Raw genomic sequence first — 17,200 nt, 5'->3', positions numbered from 1 at the left:
TTAATTTTGAAATAATCACACAAGTGGGCAGAGAGCCAGTCCTGAGGAAAGGACAAGGTATTCTCCACACAGCCAATCAGGTGAGAAGCTGTGGTACCTACCCTCTCCATTTTAACTGTATTAATGTTTTCTTTCTAGATTTGGTGTTGTGTTTTCTGATTTGCTCTTTTGTTTTTGGATTGTCTTTGGATTTGTTGTTGTGTTTTTAGATTTGTTGTTTTGTTTTGCACTTCACGGGAACCAGTTTTCAGACAGATAATGACCCATTGGCAAAGCCATTGTCCCTTAACTAAAGTTGTGCATATGCTCTTTCCCATGTCATGTCACATCTATACTGGAGTCTAAACTCCAGCATACTTACGCACAGTACAGTACATGGTTAAGAATGTCAAAAGAACAACCGTGACACTTGTAAACATACTCTACAAAGCTGATCTTTAAAACATATATAAGAAGTCAATGAAGAAACAACCTCTGAGCAACAGAATGTCCCTCTTGGAATATGACTCGCATTGTAAAGGACCTTTTGCATATTCATGATGGATTTGTATTATTTGGTCTTTTTATCCATATTGGTAGCAAATGTCCAACAAACAGTCTTTGTGCTTTGCATGATATCTTGTGATTATTTTCACCTGCTGGCTTCCCATTCACACTAAATTAAGATTGCATAAAGGTAAACAGTCAGCTGGTTACAATTACCATGTTTAGTGCCAGCTTGCCTATAGAATCAAAATTGAGCTCAGCTGGCGAACTATATAAAAAGATTGTTACCAGATATAAACAAATCCATTTACTTTAGTCCAATTGAAGAAGTGCTGTCCAATACCAATGAATAACCTTTAATAAATAAATTAACTTTAACTTTTTTTCATTTTATAATGGTAAATTCTTTGGTCCATTTGACATCTAGTACAGGATTAAAGCTATTATAGGAAAGGGTGAAAAAGGGTGATTTTTCTATGTAGCTTTCATAGGACTTGCATTAGCATAATAATAATAATAAATATAGCTGCAAGAAGCACTTATAGGGCCAAGTACCAATATGCGTACAATTTGTAGGCCAATTCAGGTCTGATTGACGTGTACAATCGCATTATCTGGGTCTGTTAACCGGATTAAAAAAAACAAAATCAGACTATGAATTTGGACAAAATCCTTATGTGACATTTTAAAAAGATAAATTATTATTTTAATACGACTGAAATTTAGTAAATGTAAATGTACTGAGTAACAAAAAACTTAATTTGCATATTAAGGGTAAAAGATCACTCTAGGATGAACCTTGTTTGTTCTTCTTGGAATCTGTGGCTTTACATTGGCGGCATCTCTCGGATTTTGTTTGCAGAGAAAGCAGTGTACACGCACCGGTCATGCTAAAGATTCCTGCCATTGCATTACAATGTCGGTCTTCTTTCTTTATCAGCATTTGGAGAAATCAGAGGCCATATTACAGAAATAGCCAAACTCTAGTCTAGAATATTATTTTATATGTTAGTAATCATGGCGATTTCAGTTAAGATCCATATGAGAAACTATTGAGATGGATCTGGCATCTTTCAACAAATCACTGCAGATTGTGGTTGTAAAAATTGCTTTGAAATGTATGCCTTTATCAAAAAATCAGACATGATCATTTTGATGACTACGGTAGCCCTTAAAACCCCAGTATCTGGCATTGCTCTCTAGGAGTTCTGGTTCAGCTTCACTCACTGGAAGCGCTCTAGGTTTGGGGTAAACCACATGCTTGAGTAAAATGCATGCTGATTCTAAGACACTGATTCATCTGTGAGCCAATCTAGGAAAGCTGAGAGACTTACTTTCTATGTACAGAGCCCAATGCGGTTTAGTTTGGGTTTTAATTGAATTACCAAGATATGTTTCCATGCATTGGTTTAACCATTTGGTTTGGCTTCTCTTGAAAACTAATTTCAACAGTATTGGAACATTTCAACAGTATTTAAAGTTGATGTGCAACTCAAGAAGATCCGTGCATGCAGAGTCAGCGGAAGAATTTCTTAACCCCGTAAAGCCTGACATATGTTCACTGTTCGATTGAGCGAATCAAATACAATATGAATAATAATAATACAAAAATTATGTATTTTGTGCATCAAACACTATATTGACATTTAAAAAAGGGAAATTGTAAAATGAATAGCTTGTTCTCAGGAACTTATGGTAATATGACATCATAATAGCTTGTAATGTAAAATAACGAGACCTTAATAATGACTGGATGCATATATGAAAATGCACAGAAATATTAGTTCACACTTTAAATATACTATATCTTATGTGTGTTTTGCTTAATTTTTTCACCTCCCTTTTGGACAAAAAGTCTCTCTCTCTCTCTTTCTCTCTGTCAGTCTTTCTAACTCTCTATGATAATGTAATTCAATGGATTTCTCAGATTTAATTAATTTACATAAATCATTATAACAAAGACATAAATTGAAAAGAAAGCTGGCAGCTTTCATACTGTATCTGTAAAATCTGTATATTTTGGCATTGCATGCAAAATATGTGAAGCAGGATTTCGCTTTTATATGAAAGAGTGCAAGATCTGAATCATTTGTATAAGAAATACAAATATCTGAAACATCAGTGGCATTTCTCCGATGGATATGAATAGTCAAAGAGCAGTATTTTCTCTTGGGGCCAAACACATTGCAATCAAACATACATTGAAAGCCTTCTATATACAAGCAGAGAAACTGGGTTAAAGTTTGACAAAATTCCCACATTCTTCAGTGTATTTGAGGATTTTACCAGCCACATGATTTATTTGATGATTAGGTTGGGCATAAATAAATGGAAATAGTGCATGTGAGCATGGATCTTGTTTTGTTTAGACACGACCATCACAGAATATTCCATAATTCTCAAGAATTAAATAGTTCTCGTTGACTCACTTCAAGTGATGTACAAAGTAGAAACTCACAAAGTTAAGTGCTACAAGTTGAATGGAATACAGCGATTAGTGATGCTAACAGTTACTGGGTCTGCTCCAGCGTACCTAAAATAATTCCTGCAGAGCTACGTTCCAACCAGAAGCCTGCGGTTGGCTAATGAGCGGCGCCTTGTTGTACCAACAAAAAGAGGCACCAAAACACTTTTCCGGACTTTCGGTTTTACTGTACCACTTGGTGGAATGACCTTCCCAACTCCATCCGTGAAGCAGACTCACTCTCTGTCTTCAAACAAATGGCTAAAAACACATATTTTCAATGAGAACTTAACCATGGACTGTGTATATATATATATATATATATATATATATATATATATATATATATATATATATATATATATATACAGTCCATGGTTAAGTGTGACTGTGTATATATATAGTACTTTTAGGCACTAAAGATGTTTTTGTCTTAAGATGGTTATTTATATTTTCAGTTTTAGTGTGACAATAGGAAAAATACATTTTAGCCTCCCAAACATTACTTTTGCAAATAGAAAAGATTAGAATAGAATACCTAGGAGGTACACCTGGCAAAGGTGGTCACAAATGGCTCATTTTGTAGAAAATTGGCAAAGGTAAGTGCAGATCTAAAGTTTGTGGCTGTTTAGGGCTTGCAGCAGCAGTGATTGGAGCGTAATGAGATGTTTGTATTTAATGTCTTACAGAAATCATATTTCACTTTGTGATTCTTTTGAAAATCTTTCGGACTGTGGTATTAAGGCTCGAGAATGAGGGCTTTTATTTTGATATATGACTTGTCTATTTAAGTGCTTTGTGAAAGACTCCTGTTTCTACCACATTACATCTAGGTGGCGCTTATTTGTGACACAGATTTTTTAAGACTTTTTGTTATTTTATGTAACTTAAATGCAAAATTAACGGTGTTCTTTGAAAAGTTTAGAATCTATGCTTTCAAATGATACAACACATGCCTGACTTATGGATCCAGGGATTTTAATGTTCTAAGCGCAATCTAATTTCCTGCTATAGTGCCCCCCTGTGGACCCGGCAGCAAGTCCATAGAGTTTAAAGTAAAACTCAGCTGAAGTCTCTAATAAATTTGTAAACCTACAGATTTTAATAAAGTCTAACTAGACTTGTTTGGGTGAAAAATTACTTGCTGCTTTTGGTTCAACGACTCGCTCAAAACACATAAAAGATGCTAATTTTTCGCCACCTACTGGTGCAACAGCGAATTAATCAGTGAATGAATCACAAATCTCTTTGGTCAACAGATTCAAAAGACTTAAGTCACTGGGATGAAACAAAGTCACCACCACTAATGCTGCGTACACATCCTGTCAGAATTACTGTAGCAAGAGAGAGGAAGGGAGAGAGAGTGAGAGTGAGAGAGTGAGAGAGAGAGAGAGAGAGCAGATATCTATAGCTAATCAATAAGACTCACCTTGGCAGCTCTTGGCATCTTCTTTGAGCTGTTGACCTGCAGGACACTTGCAATAGAAACTGCCGATGGTGTTACAGCACAGAGATTCACAGCCACCATTGATATCCTCACATTCGTTCACATCTGACAGAGAGAGAAAACAGACAGTCTATGCAACAGATGCAGGTAATCAACGTTTGTGCAACAATTTAGAACTGTTTCCATGTGTCTCCAAATTATAACAATGCACTAAAATCACTCAGAACACCTTGGCAACCGCATAGCAACACCCCCAGCATGGTGGTGGTGACTTTTGCACAGACAAGCACCCCTTTAGAAAATAAATGTAGTATTATTGTTTTTAGTGAAATATTCATATGCATTGCATTTCAAGCTCCTTAATAATCTTTAAAATAGTCTTGTTCACAATTTTTGTAATGATGTATGATATCAAGGGCTTACTGGTAGAAATTCATGGCCATGCTAAAACCATAATATCCTGTTTTCATGGGCAATCTTTCAATCTAAAAAATAACCCACAATTCTCTGGATTAAAAGAGATTTCATGTGTTTGCAATAAGTCACTCATATGCGTAATTAAAGACACATTTTAAGTTTCACATTAACTTTTTTTTATTATTATTATTTATTTAAAGCTACTGAATTCTGGTCTGTTAGTCGAGCATCTGATGATCTAAACAGAGTTTTTATGGGAAAATCCTCATGAAATTGCAGCCACACTGGACAAATGTCAGTTTCCATATACACGTTATACAACAAAACAGCTCCTTTTCTGTTTCACACAAATCATGCTGATGGGACATTCAGGGATATTTTGGAATTTGATTGACAAGGTCAGTGATCTCAAACAACTCAGGGTTAATTGAAAATGTAATATGTGTAAAACATGAGATCTTTTCAGACATATTCTTAATTGAATATTGATAATTTTGATAAGTCTTCCCAAAAGGTAACATTAGAGGCAAAATCTGCAAAAAGCTTGTTTGAAAGGCAGTAAAGAAATATTTCATATGTACAATTCTAAATAGTTGAAATGTATATACCGGTAGTTATATAGTTTAAGTTCAAGGTGATGTATATAAATAGTAAAGTATACAATTCCGAACATGGCCAGTCATTATTTTTGCAAATCCATTTGGTGACACTAGTTATGCAGAAGTTGCACAATTCACATATGTTTTGTAAAACTTAGCTTGATCATGAAAATTATGATCCCTTGGTAAAATTTTTGCAAACAAAATGATGTGCTTCATTACACGTTTGGCTGCAATTTCCCAGTGAAGTGTCCAGCAGGGGGCACCGAAAGAGAGTGAATAATTTGAAAATGCAACACGAAAAGCTAATTTTCTGAAGCAGCTACATCATTTCGTGTCACTTCTATGAAACTTTCTTCTCTTGTGTCATCTTGCATGTTTGACTGGTCTCAAACAACAGTCTTCAGAGTCCAGAGTCCAACACTCTACCAGGTCAGATAACGTGGACGATAGTCACATTGGAATAATACTGTTAATACTGTCATAATCTACCCTCATGTAGTTCCAAACCATATGCAGAACATAATGGCCAAAGTATACTTCAGTTGTCAGCGTTGCTGAGCGGAAAGCGCACAGCATGTGTTACACAAATTTCATCATCAGCACAATCTGCGCGGCCTGTCCTCGTGCAGCCCATATTTTTTAGCACGCAGACAGTCCTCTTCTGTGTGCGTCATCGCGCATGTGCCAGCCGTCGACTGTACTAAAAGAGTGTCACATAGCAATTGTAGTGCGCACGTGACTAATATGTTCATAAATGCTTGCAGCCAAAAGAGAACACTATGAAAGGCAACGTGGTCAACAAAGCAAAATCCAATCTGGAACGCAAAAAAACAAAGTATTCTCGGCCCTTTAGAAAAAACATCTTACTCGAGAACTTTCCTTGTTTTATACTAAAAATAACAATGTGAACATGCAAACCACTTTGAACAAGTATTAACAGATGTGTAGGACTTTATTCTTCAGAACACATATGAAGATTTTTAGAAGAATATTTCAGCTCTGTGGGTCCATACAATGCAAGTGAATGGTGACCAGAACTTTGAAGCTCCAAAAAGCTTATAAAGGAAACACAGAAGTAATCAATAAGACTTCAGTGGTTAATTCATGTCTTCTGAAGCAATATGATAGATGCGGGTGAAAAACGGGTGTCAATGATTAAGTCCTTTTTTACTATAAATCTCTAATTTGACCTGCCCTTGTGCATTTACGAGAGGACAGAGCTCAGCTTTTGTTTTTTTTGCAATGCATGTTATTTGTGCATATCGCCTCTTTCTGGGCAGGGAGGAGAAAGAAAAAAAAAGGATGGGATAAAATTAATGAAAATAATAAATAAATAATTTTTGCACAGCGATATACGTAGGTGGCGATATGCACGTAGAATGCAAATTGTGAAAAAACAAAAGAAGAACTCTCGTGAACATATAGGAGGGCTGGTAAAAGTTTTATAGTAAAAAAGGACAAAAATATTAATTTGTTTCTCACCCACACCTATCGTATCACTTCAGAAGACATGGATTAAACCACTGGCGTTGTATGGATTACTTCTTGGCTTTATGTGCTTTTTTGAGCTTCAAAGTTCTGGCCACCATTCACTTGCATGGTATGGACCTACAGAACTGAAATATTCTACTAAAAATCTTAATTTGTGTTCTGCTGAAGAAATCATACACATCTGAGATGACATGAGGGTGAATAAATGATGAGAAAATGTTCCTTGTATGGGGGAATTGGTGAGCAACAGTCCTTCAATGCTGCAAGTTCTTGTTCTACAACATTGTTAACATTTTAAAACCTCGATTGTATCCTGTTATTTCCATTACATTTAACCATAATCAAATAGAACCAGACATTTTGCACTAATTTACAACATACTGCAACCCTGCATATACAATCTTCTGCATCCAAACTGTAACATCAACAATGAAATGCAGTAGAACCACATTCCTTGAAGAGGTTATGACCTCTTTCATGACACCAGGACACCCTACAGGTCAAGGACATGAAAGAGGTGCCCTGAGGGAAAGGCAGAGTTTTCTTCTGTTAGGGGGTCCCGCTTTAGGCCACGCACCTGCGGTTCACAGTTTCCTTTAAGGGAAGTACCAGCAGCATCCAGGATCAGTAAGGTGAGTATTAATAGGGCCTTTTTATAGCTTTTATAATCTGGACAAAAAAGGAAAACATTACTGTAACTAATCCAAAGCACTTCATCTGAGTAACAGTCATTACGACAGACCAAATAAACTGGCCATTAAAGAGTCGTGTTCATTGTGATGATGTTGGCAAGTTCATACAATGTTCCTTTTGTGTTAGAACAGCCTTGTTTCATCAACAGAGGAACAATAGACTGTAGAGCTTTAACTTCACGAATATGATCAGCCAAAAGCACTGAAGAGCCACCTGATCTTTAATGGACTTCTCTGTTTAATCAATTGACTTCAAAGCTACAGAAAAAACAATCCAAATGACAATTTTCACACAAGACTAAATATCTTAATTTTGCTTCTCAATTAATGTTTTCTTGTTTAAAGGATGTTTATATATTTTTTAACTGGAAAATAAGACCAACATTATTTTCTTATGACGCCAACAACACAGGGCATATTGTGCAGATTCTGAATGTTTACACTGTTCTTTTCTATTCAGTTAAAGTGAAAACCCAGAAAATAAGATTTAAATTATGTTTTTTTTTATGCATTTATTTGCAGTGGAGACATGCAAGAATTAATGGCATTTGGCATCAGTGACAGTGTCTTGATATGCCACGTTTGAATATACATGAACAGGATTTGAGTGATTTTCAGCAAATCAAGGCATTTTATCTGTTTCTCACACAAAGTTTTCGTACGACTTCAAAAGACTTGGAATATAACACCTAACATCTCTTTTTGTGTTCCATGGAACAAAGACATATGGACAAACTGTGTGACTCTTAAAGAGATTTGTGTATTTGCATTCCAGGCGTGCATTGTGGGACTTCCTCTCATGAAGTCAAAATGTCTATACTGAAGTCTGGCACAGCTCTTATGGGTCAGACAGTGGCATAAACTAAATCATTAGGTCCAGACACCATAACAGAGGTCAAAAACAGCATCTGGTGAGGCCTGGTAGCTCAGCGAGTAAAGACGCTGACTACCACCCCTGGAGTTGTGAATCCAGGGTGTCCTGAGTGACTCCAGCCAGGTCTCCTAAGCAACCAAATTGGCCAGACTGCTAGGGAGAGTAGAGTCACATGGGGTAACCTCCTCGTGTTTGCTATAATGTGTGGTTCTCGCTCTCTGTGAGGCACGTGGTGAATTGTGCACGGATGCCACGTAGAATGGCGTGAAGCCTCCACACGTGGATGCGCGGATTGACGGTCTCAAACGCAGAGGCAACTGAGATGCGTCCTCTGCCACACTGATTGAGGCGAGTCACTACACCACCACGAGTACCTAGAGCGCATTAGGAATTGGGCATACCAAATTGGGGAGAAAACCGCATCTGGTGCGTATTATATTTAGCATGTTATCTTGTCTGGGGTAGACGGATACATTTTTAAATAATGGTTACTGTACAGTCAGTCGGTCATTGTTGCAATATAAATGCAAACAGAGGCAACTGGAAGCAGAGGTGACACATATGACCTAAACGGGTGTATTTTACGCAAATTGCCTATAGCCTATATTATCTACTTGTTTTAAGGTAACTTATAAAAATAAATAAATAGAAAATTATAACAATAAGTATATTTAAAAAAGATATATAATTGAAAAAAAAACACTGGACCACAGAATGCTGATACTGACCAATCAGAATGAAGTATTCCAGCAAGCTGTGTACTAATCCATTTTATAAAATGAAGAGTTTCTGCTCTCAAATCTGATTGGTTGAGCCACATTCAATGCAGCTGTAAAATATCCAACATACCAGTTTCATTCAATATTAATGCATTAAACTATTAATGCATGACAAACGTAAACAGCCTAACAATTAGGCCAATAAACTATATTACTTGAAGTATGTCTGATTTATTATGATTATTATTAATATTTAGACAATTTATTTTATTAAACATCATTAATTTTGTGATAAGCATTCTTTATGCAAGCATGAGGTTTATTATGTCTTTGTTCACATGCTTATGAAAAGTCTTTTTGTCTGAATTTTTTTAGCTTCTGTGTCAGACTGCTGCCTCAATGCTGTCTAAATATTTACACCGTGATCACATCTGAGGACAACCTCGAGCCGCTTAGGATGGCCCCACATCTTCTGTCGCTGTGGGAGACCAGACCGTTTTAACAAGAGGAGTTTCAGACTGATGATGTGGGAATGAGACAGTAAACATCAGCTCTGTTCAGAATACAATGCTAGCGTACTGCTACTGCATGCTCTTCAGTACTGCCTAATATTTTTAAGAAATAGCATGTGGAACAGTACGCTGTAAGTTATGGTAAAAAAACTAAATTCACGCTGTAGTACACTACATCGTTGTCCCTAAGTTGCATTTTTATTCTGCAAGTACCACAGTGCAGTTATTATGTGGATGCACAAGGCTGCCCTCCAACTTTTTATTACATTTTTTTATTCATGATTTCTTTCCATTAATTTTTGTTATAGAGATTTCAAAAAGTACTTTATAAAAGAATAGTTTGCTGTAAGTCTGTCCGAGAAAACCGTTTCCAATTTCAGCAATAACAGGCTCTGCACTCTCGATTCATTTCTTACACTTAGAAACAAACAGAAACTATGGCTCAGTTCGGAATGGCATACTACCCATGCTACTCTTATTACTTCTGCCATATACTGTATGTCAGTGGCAGAAATAGTAAGAGTAGTATGGCAGTATGCCATTCCGAACTCGACCTTTGCCTCATTCACTACCATTGACACTGTATTGATTGTCCACTAGAAAGGTCACACTGCCCACTGCTGTTTACAATTGTGCATATGCACTTCATAAAACACAAGGGTCACAGGGTAAACTCACCAACGGTTACATATGAAAAACTGCAGCCACACATATCCAAAACAACTGCCACTGTCATAACCAACTGTCTCTCCAAACATATCTGCCACATCTGCTCACCATTACCAATGCATTTGACTTCCACAGTATAAGAGGACCTCTCTAATTAGGGCCCGAGTACCAATGGTGCGAGGACCCTATTGTTCTTCTAGGCGTTTATAATTTTTTCCCCAAATGAAAATCACATTTTTGAGAGCATAAACATACTCGAACAATCATGAAACTTTGCACACGCATCAGAAGTGGTGAAAATTTACATCTGATATGGGTTTCAGAATTAGGTTTGGCAGAATGTCTCAATAGCGCCACCTACAAACCTTCAATGATGTGCGCTTTACGCTACATTTCACCTACACTTACAGTACACATGTGTGACATGCCAATACCTACAAAAACGTCTCTTGGACCCATGCCCTAAACTCAACCGCAAGTCAGTCATTTTGATTTTCCTCTTTAATTTTTGCTCAGTTTTTTCCATTTCCAGGCCTCGTACTTTAACAAACTCCTCCTAGAGATTTCATCAGAGCTACTTAATATTAGGTTATTCCAATCTAAAGGCCTTGGCGATTCTAAATTGCTAAGCTTTTAAATTTTCAGTGCATGGCGTGGCCGTGACGGCCTGACAAAGTTCAATGTTTCGCCATGAAACAGGAAGTTGTAATAACTCATACATACTATATATACAGAGTGCTCTGCACCTGTAGAGCATTTAGAGAAGACAACCTTGTCCCAGAAAAATTAAGCCAAACATTGCATTTGATTAAACTCTTTCTGATAACAACGATAAACATAATAACTACCTTCACATATCAAAAGCATATCTTTCCATTCTAAACTAATAATAGATCGGTACAAATAGCCTCCAGTACCGACCGCAATGATTATTAAAAGCAGAGAGAGAATATACTTGTGCCTGTCTGGTCTAGACCACATAAAACCCAGCACCTGCTGTGAATCTATATCAGAGAGTTTTACTGCAAATCATTTGTGTTTACTCTCAAACATCTGTGCCTGCTCGTTCAACTTTAAATGTGTGCACGTGGGAATTTTAATGGCACTATTGTTGCTGTGTCATTTGAATGTGGTACATGCATGTGGTATGATCTTGTACCACAGAATATTTGTAAAAGTGACCACATCAGTGCATGTCTGACATCAGATGAGTGGCAGTGTATGTAAAACGAACAATCACCTAGTTTATGATGGCTTATGTTGATGTTTTTGAGCAGTTATAGTCAGACAACGTTTGGCTGTTGGGTGCAACGAAACTAATCTAAAAAAGATGCATGCCAAATTCCAACTTACTCCATCAAACTGTTGAAGATTTATAATTCATTTTCCGTTGTAGCGCTCTCTATTGGCAGAACTGAATGAAATTTGGCATGCTTCCACGCAGTGTCCTTGTGTCGAAGTTTCCCAAGTTTAGTTTATATTGGATTTTGCGTTCAAAAGATATAGGCCAAAAAGTGCATTTCGGGCCACTGGAAAAATATTAAATACCAAAAAACTGGCTTACATCTACTAATCAACAAATAAACAATTTAGGGTGCCACTAGATGCCCAATGTAAAATCTTGGTCCTGAAGCAAAACTAGCTTTAGAAGATACCACAACACTGCCTCAAACTGTGTTCAGATTTGCCAAGATACCAAAGGGTGCAAAAGTCAGAAATTCCAATACAAACTCAAAACATTTCTCATGTAATTCTTCCAATTCTTCTGCACAATAAAAATGTACTTTGTGGTTTGCTCAGAGAAAACATGTTTGTTCATGCCTTCACTTCACTGCTGTGAGTACAATTACAATATTAAATATGAATCAACTAAGCCCTTGGCAAAAGAAAAATGGTAGAGGGCTTCACATTTCTGTCTATACGATGAATGATGTATGACCATTAAATACTTACAGTATGTACATATACAACTGGCGAGCGAGTATTCTATCAACACATAACAAAATCAAACGCTCTACAGAAACTTCTCACAAAGGAATTCTGATAGACAAAACCATCCAAATGCCGCACATATCTCAGTTTCAAAACAGCTGTGTTTTGATTCTGCACAATTCTTCTTCCAGAGGCGTGTGTTGACAAGACGAGAGCACGGGACATCACAAGAGCGGAAGCAAAGCAGAATCCAAAACTCTTACTGTGAGAATTGACATTTCCTTTGAAACAGCTCAAAGAAAGACAAAAATGGAATTAAGATCTCCATAATGAGTGATTGTAAAGATATTGATATATGGTTGGTGGTTGCTAAGGTGTTCTCATTGGTTGCTTACACAAGTCAAAAGAGTCCACCCCCAAGTCTCTATGATATTCTGGTCTTTATATGGCTTGGGGCCCTCCCTTAATACAAGTGGGATTCTTTTGTTTGCTTTATCGTCTACTGGGTGAAAGCTGTAATGGCGCACCTCTCTTTAACAAAGCCGCATCATTTAAGGCATCATTCATGTCTTTATCACAAATGGTGTGGGGCAAGTTACATGCTAAAGTTGAATACTTCGGGTTAGAGGTTTGTTCAAATCCATAACTTAAAGTATCCACATGAGTCTTTTAAAGTGACACACAGAATCTGCCTCAGCTCTGTTAATGATGTTTTGACAACTTAATTTTACAACCTCCTGGCACTCTGTCAACTGAATAAGTTTGGGTTTGTGCATGCATGCATGCATGCATGTGTGTATGACCAAATCAGTACTGTATACACATATACGTGTTAATTAGTGTGACCTGCTCCCTCACAACCGCACCGTCAAAGGTCAATGCCCCCCGGTTATACGAGATGATAAAAACCACTGTAGTTCGTCTCTCAGACTGTTTAGAAACTAAATTAGCGAATGAGCGAGTCCACAAAAGGCACCAAAGCCAAGCAGATTTACTTGACTTATTCTCAAGTCTAACAGAGAAGTGTTTGAAAAGACTTGACTCAATCAGACACCACACAGTCTGACTCTATTTCGGGTTCTCTTATTGTCCCTGGGTTAATGTTCCAAAGCATGTTGACATCCAGACAAAAGATTTGTTTTCATTTGCTCTCATTCCTGTCAGGTTTACAAGGCCTGTGGTGTTAACATGTCACTAAATATGTTTGGCAAACACTGCAAGGCTGAACTTTAACCTGCATTATGTGTCTGTGTGCTACCTGTTCGGGCCTGATGGACGGTTTGACCTGAGACTTGGGAATGTTGTGTTGGAGCCTGTAGGAACGTTAGGACTCCCAAAGGAATGTCCAAATTACTGCCTGACTTCAGCTTGACTACTCTGTGAGCGTGGATCGTGTGAGTCGACTGTGACAGGGGAATTTACAGAGTGACCCACATGAGTCTTTTAAAGTGACACACAGAATTATTTTTTTGTACAAATGCCTTTTATTCTTAGTCTTGTTTTTCACAGAATTTCGATATCAAATTCTGAATATCCATTTTAAAAATACAAATTATTACATGTTTAAAACTATGTTCATATAAACAGAGAGCGAAATAAACAAACCTTTTCAATATTTATTGATAAAAATCTTTTTCTATACATGTAAAGAAAATTACTTAATTTCCACCACACAAAACAGTTTTGCCCCAACTAAAGTTTTTTTTCAAAAGTTGGTGTACATGTTAACCAAGTAGGCAAAAGTGTCAGTGAAGAGCATGCTTGAGATGAAATATGAGACAAAGCAAAGAAAATATCACTTAATTAACTGTGTGTAAATAGGACAGTCATGAAATTAGCCTTAGGATGACAGAGGACATTTTATTTCAAAATTGTTAAAAATGGCATTTCTATCATTGTATATTCCATCACAGAATTAACTATTAATCACAATACAGAATTGGAGATGTGCTGAAATGACACTGTGGTGGGAATTTTAATGACAAAGATCTCCTATGATGCAAGTACAGACACGAAGCGGGTACCCGCTGCGACCCCGGACCCCACGGCCATGACGCCCCATGTTCAGCTTTTCAAGATGGTCCCCAAAGATGATCCGGAGGCATTCCTGGTGCACTTTGAGCAGACGGCGGGGGCTTGCGGATGGCCGAGCACCCAGTGAGCGGTTTGATTATTACCCCTGTTGTCCAAAGAGGCCCAACTCGTGGCACAGCAGTTACCAGCAGAGAACCTCCTGGTGTATGCCAACATAAAGAAAGCCATCCTGCAATGGGTCGGCCAGACACCAGAGCAACAGTGACAATGCTTCTATTCCCTGATACTTGGCGAGCACGGCCGCCCGTTTGCCTTCGCCCTGCAGCACCGGGACGCCTGTCAGAGGTGGTTGCTGTGTGAGCAACACCACGTTGGGACTGTGATTGATCTGGTGGTAGTGGAGCACTTTATTGCCTGGCTTCTGAGAGGGATGGCGCAGTGGGTCCAGTGCCATCGCCCAGTGTCACTACAAACGCCCATCCAGCTGGCTGAGAACCATATGGCGGTGTATTCATGAGCCGACAAGATCCTTTTTTCTCTCTCTCTGGTCTCCACTCCATCTCTTGCCTCCCCTTCCTCATGTACTGTTACCTGGAGGGAAGTCTGGGACCAATTCCCTGTGATGGAGGTGGGGACATTGGTCCGGGCCCCAGGAGCTGCAGGCCGCCCCTGATTGAGCTGGGCCGTACCGCCTTGGTGGATTCAGGTTGTAATAAAACATCCATTTAACAAAGCTTGGTTCAATCCAAGTCTTTGGATACAAGCCAGTGTGTGTGAAGGTAAGCTGTGTGCACAGGGGTATCCAAAATTACCCTGAAGTAGTATTAATGACAGTCCCTATTAAATATTGGGGACAAAAACATAGTGTCAAGGCTGCGGTTAATTCCCGTCTCACCCATCCACTAATCTTTGGAACGAATTGGCTGGCGTTTGCTACCTTATTAAGGGTAATGTGTGTGGATGGGTAATGCAACAAAGCGTATTGGTGTGTGGTGTGTGACTCACTGGCTGGGGAGGCGGATCCAGTGCCGTCTACATCTGCTCCACTTCAGGAGGGCGTAAGGGAGGGGGAAGTCTTGGCTGAGGATTTCCCTCTGGAGCACGAGACCTTTAGGCAAGCCTTTGATGCAAAAGTGATTGAATGCCTCTGGCCAGACGTTGCACTCGCATATCCGTATTTTTCAATCATTAAGGATCGGTTGTATCGAGTGATGCAGGACACTCAGACAAAAGAGAATACAACCCAATTTTTAGTACTGAAGAGCCATTGGAAAATTTTATTCCAGACAGTGCAATGATTTATGCCCCCATCGAAAGAATTGACATGGACCTCGTCGGGCCATTAGCGCGAATGACACACGGGCATCGGTTTGTGTTGGTTCTGGTTGACTTCGCAATGCGATATCTGGAAGCAGCACCTCTGCGCAACATCTCAGCACTTAGTGTTGTGGAGCCACTCTTCATAATAATTCCAAAAGAAATCCTCACTGATCAGGGCACAAAGTACACAACGCAAACTGTACATATTATTGTGGATTAAATAAATTCGGACCAGTGTTTACCACCCCCAAACGGATGACTTGGTTGAACAATTTAATCAAACACTAAAGAATATGATTCGCAAGTTTGTGCACGAAGGCTAGCCCAGTCGTTCTAGTGCCTAAAAGTGATGGCTCATTCTGAAACCACTTGGTTCGGTTCTGTGTAGACTATATAAATGTCAGCACAGTGCCTAAATTTGACGCGCAATCTAATGCCTTGTATTGGCGAACTGCTCGAATGGTTGGGCTCTGTTTTATTAGACACTGGATTTGACAAATGATTATTGGCAGATCCCAACCCGATCTCATGAAAAGTCGTACATAATTTATGAGTTATCTATTTCATATGGTCTCGCACGATGTTGTTCACATAAATTCCCAGATGTCTAATGCATGTAATGCTGGATGGTCCCCAGCATGAGTCGAGCGATGGGGGTATGTGGTGGTGGGGTGTGGGCCAGCTTGTGAATGGAGAGTGATTTCGGGAGGCAAGAATGGTGAGGATCATCACCTGTTAATGATTGCCTTCAGCCGCTGTTTGTCATTGCACTGAGAGTTGGAGATGAATTTAAGAGTGAGCCAGGCTCCAGTAAAGAGAGAGAGAGAGAGAGAGAGAGAGAGAGAGAGAGAGAGAGAGAGAGAGAGAGAGAACGAGAAGAGGCATGTAAACAGCAGTGTATCATCAAAGCTTCACTTCCTGGCTGAATAGCAGCAGTTTTATGTTGGCCGCTGAAAAGAATGATTTTGTTGTTGTTGTTGTTGTTGTTGTTGTACCAATAAAGTACTTTTTGTTTAGATCTCACCGTCTCCTGCTTCCTACTAACGTTATAACACCGAACTTGCTAGAGTATGTTTGTGTGTGTGTGAAGGTGGGTTTGGGTGGTTTACGAGGACATTTCTATAGGTTACAAACTGGTAATTACAAGGGTATTATGCTATAAATGTGGTTTATGAGGACATTTCTGTTGTCCCCCATAATTCAAATCGCTTAAAAAAAAAACATACAAAACAGTGTTTTTTTTTAATGTAAAAATGCAGAAGGTTTTTAGTGAGGGTTAGGTTTAGGGATAGTGTTAGGGTTAAGGGATAGAATCTATAGTTTGTACACTATAAAAATCATTATGTCTATGGTGAGTCCTCATAATGATAGCTGCCCCAATATGTGTATGTGTGTGTGTGTGTGTGTGTGTGTGTGTGTGTGTGTGTGTGTGTGTGTGTGTGTTGCTGACTTATCACATATAAAACTGTCAAAGTTGCCTCTCGGGTACTATTATCATCACAACAGCAAGTCTGACAAAAGTGATATAAAGATGCTTATCT

General features: G+C 38.5%; 1 protein-coding gene across 1 annotated transcript in view; it reads right to left on the bottom strand.

Moving 5' to 3' along the window:
• LOC127632442 (multiple epidermal growth factor-like domains protein 6) overlaps positions 1-17,200 on the bottom strand; it is a 127,625-nt gene that overhangs the window by 64,921 nt on the left and 45,504 nt on the right. Inside the window, exon 5 of the mRNA XM_052111027.1 lies at positions 4,380-4,502. Within this exon, the coding sequence (XP_051966987.1) occupies positions 4,380-4,502 (123 nt within the window). The remainder of the gene's footprint in view (positions 1-4,379; positions 4,503-17,200) is intronic.

Source organism: Xyrauchen texanus, chromosome 39 (genome assembly GCF_025860055.1).
Source record: "Xyrauchen texanus isolate HMW12.3.18 chromosome 39, RBS_HiC_50CHRs, whole genome shotgun sequence".
Classification (NCBI taxonomy): domain Eukaryota; kingdom Metazoa; phylum Chordata; class Actinopteri; order Cypriniformes; family Catostomidae; genus Xyrauchen; species Xyrauchen texanus.
Note: the sequence above shows the minus strand (reverse complement) of the source record. Positions and strands in the feature narration are given on the sequence as shown.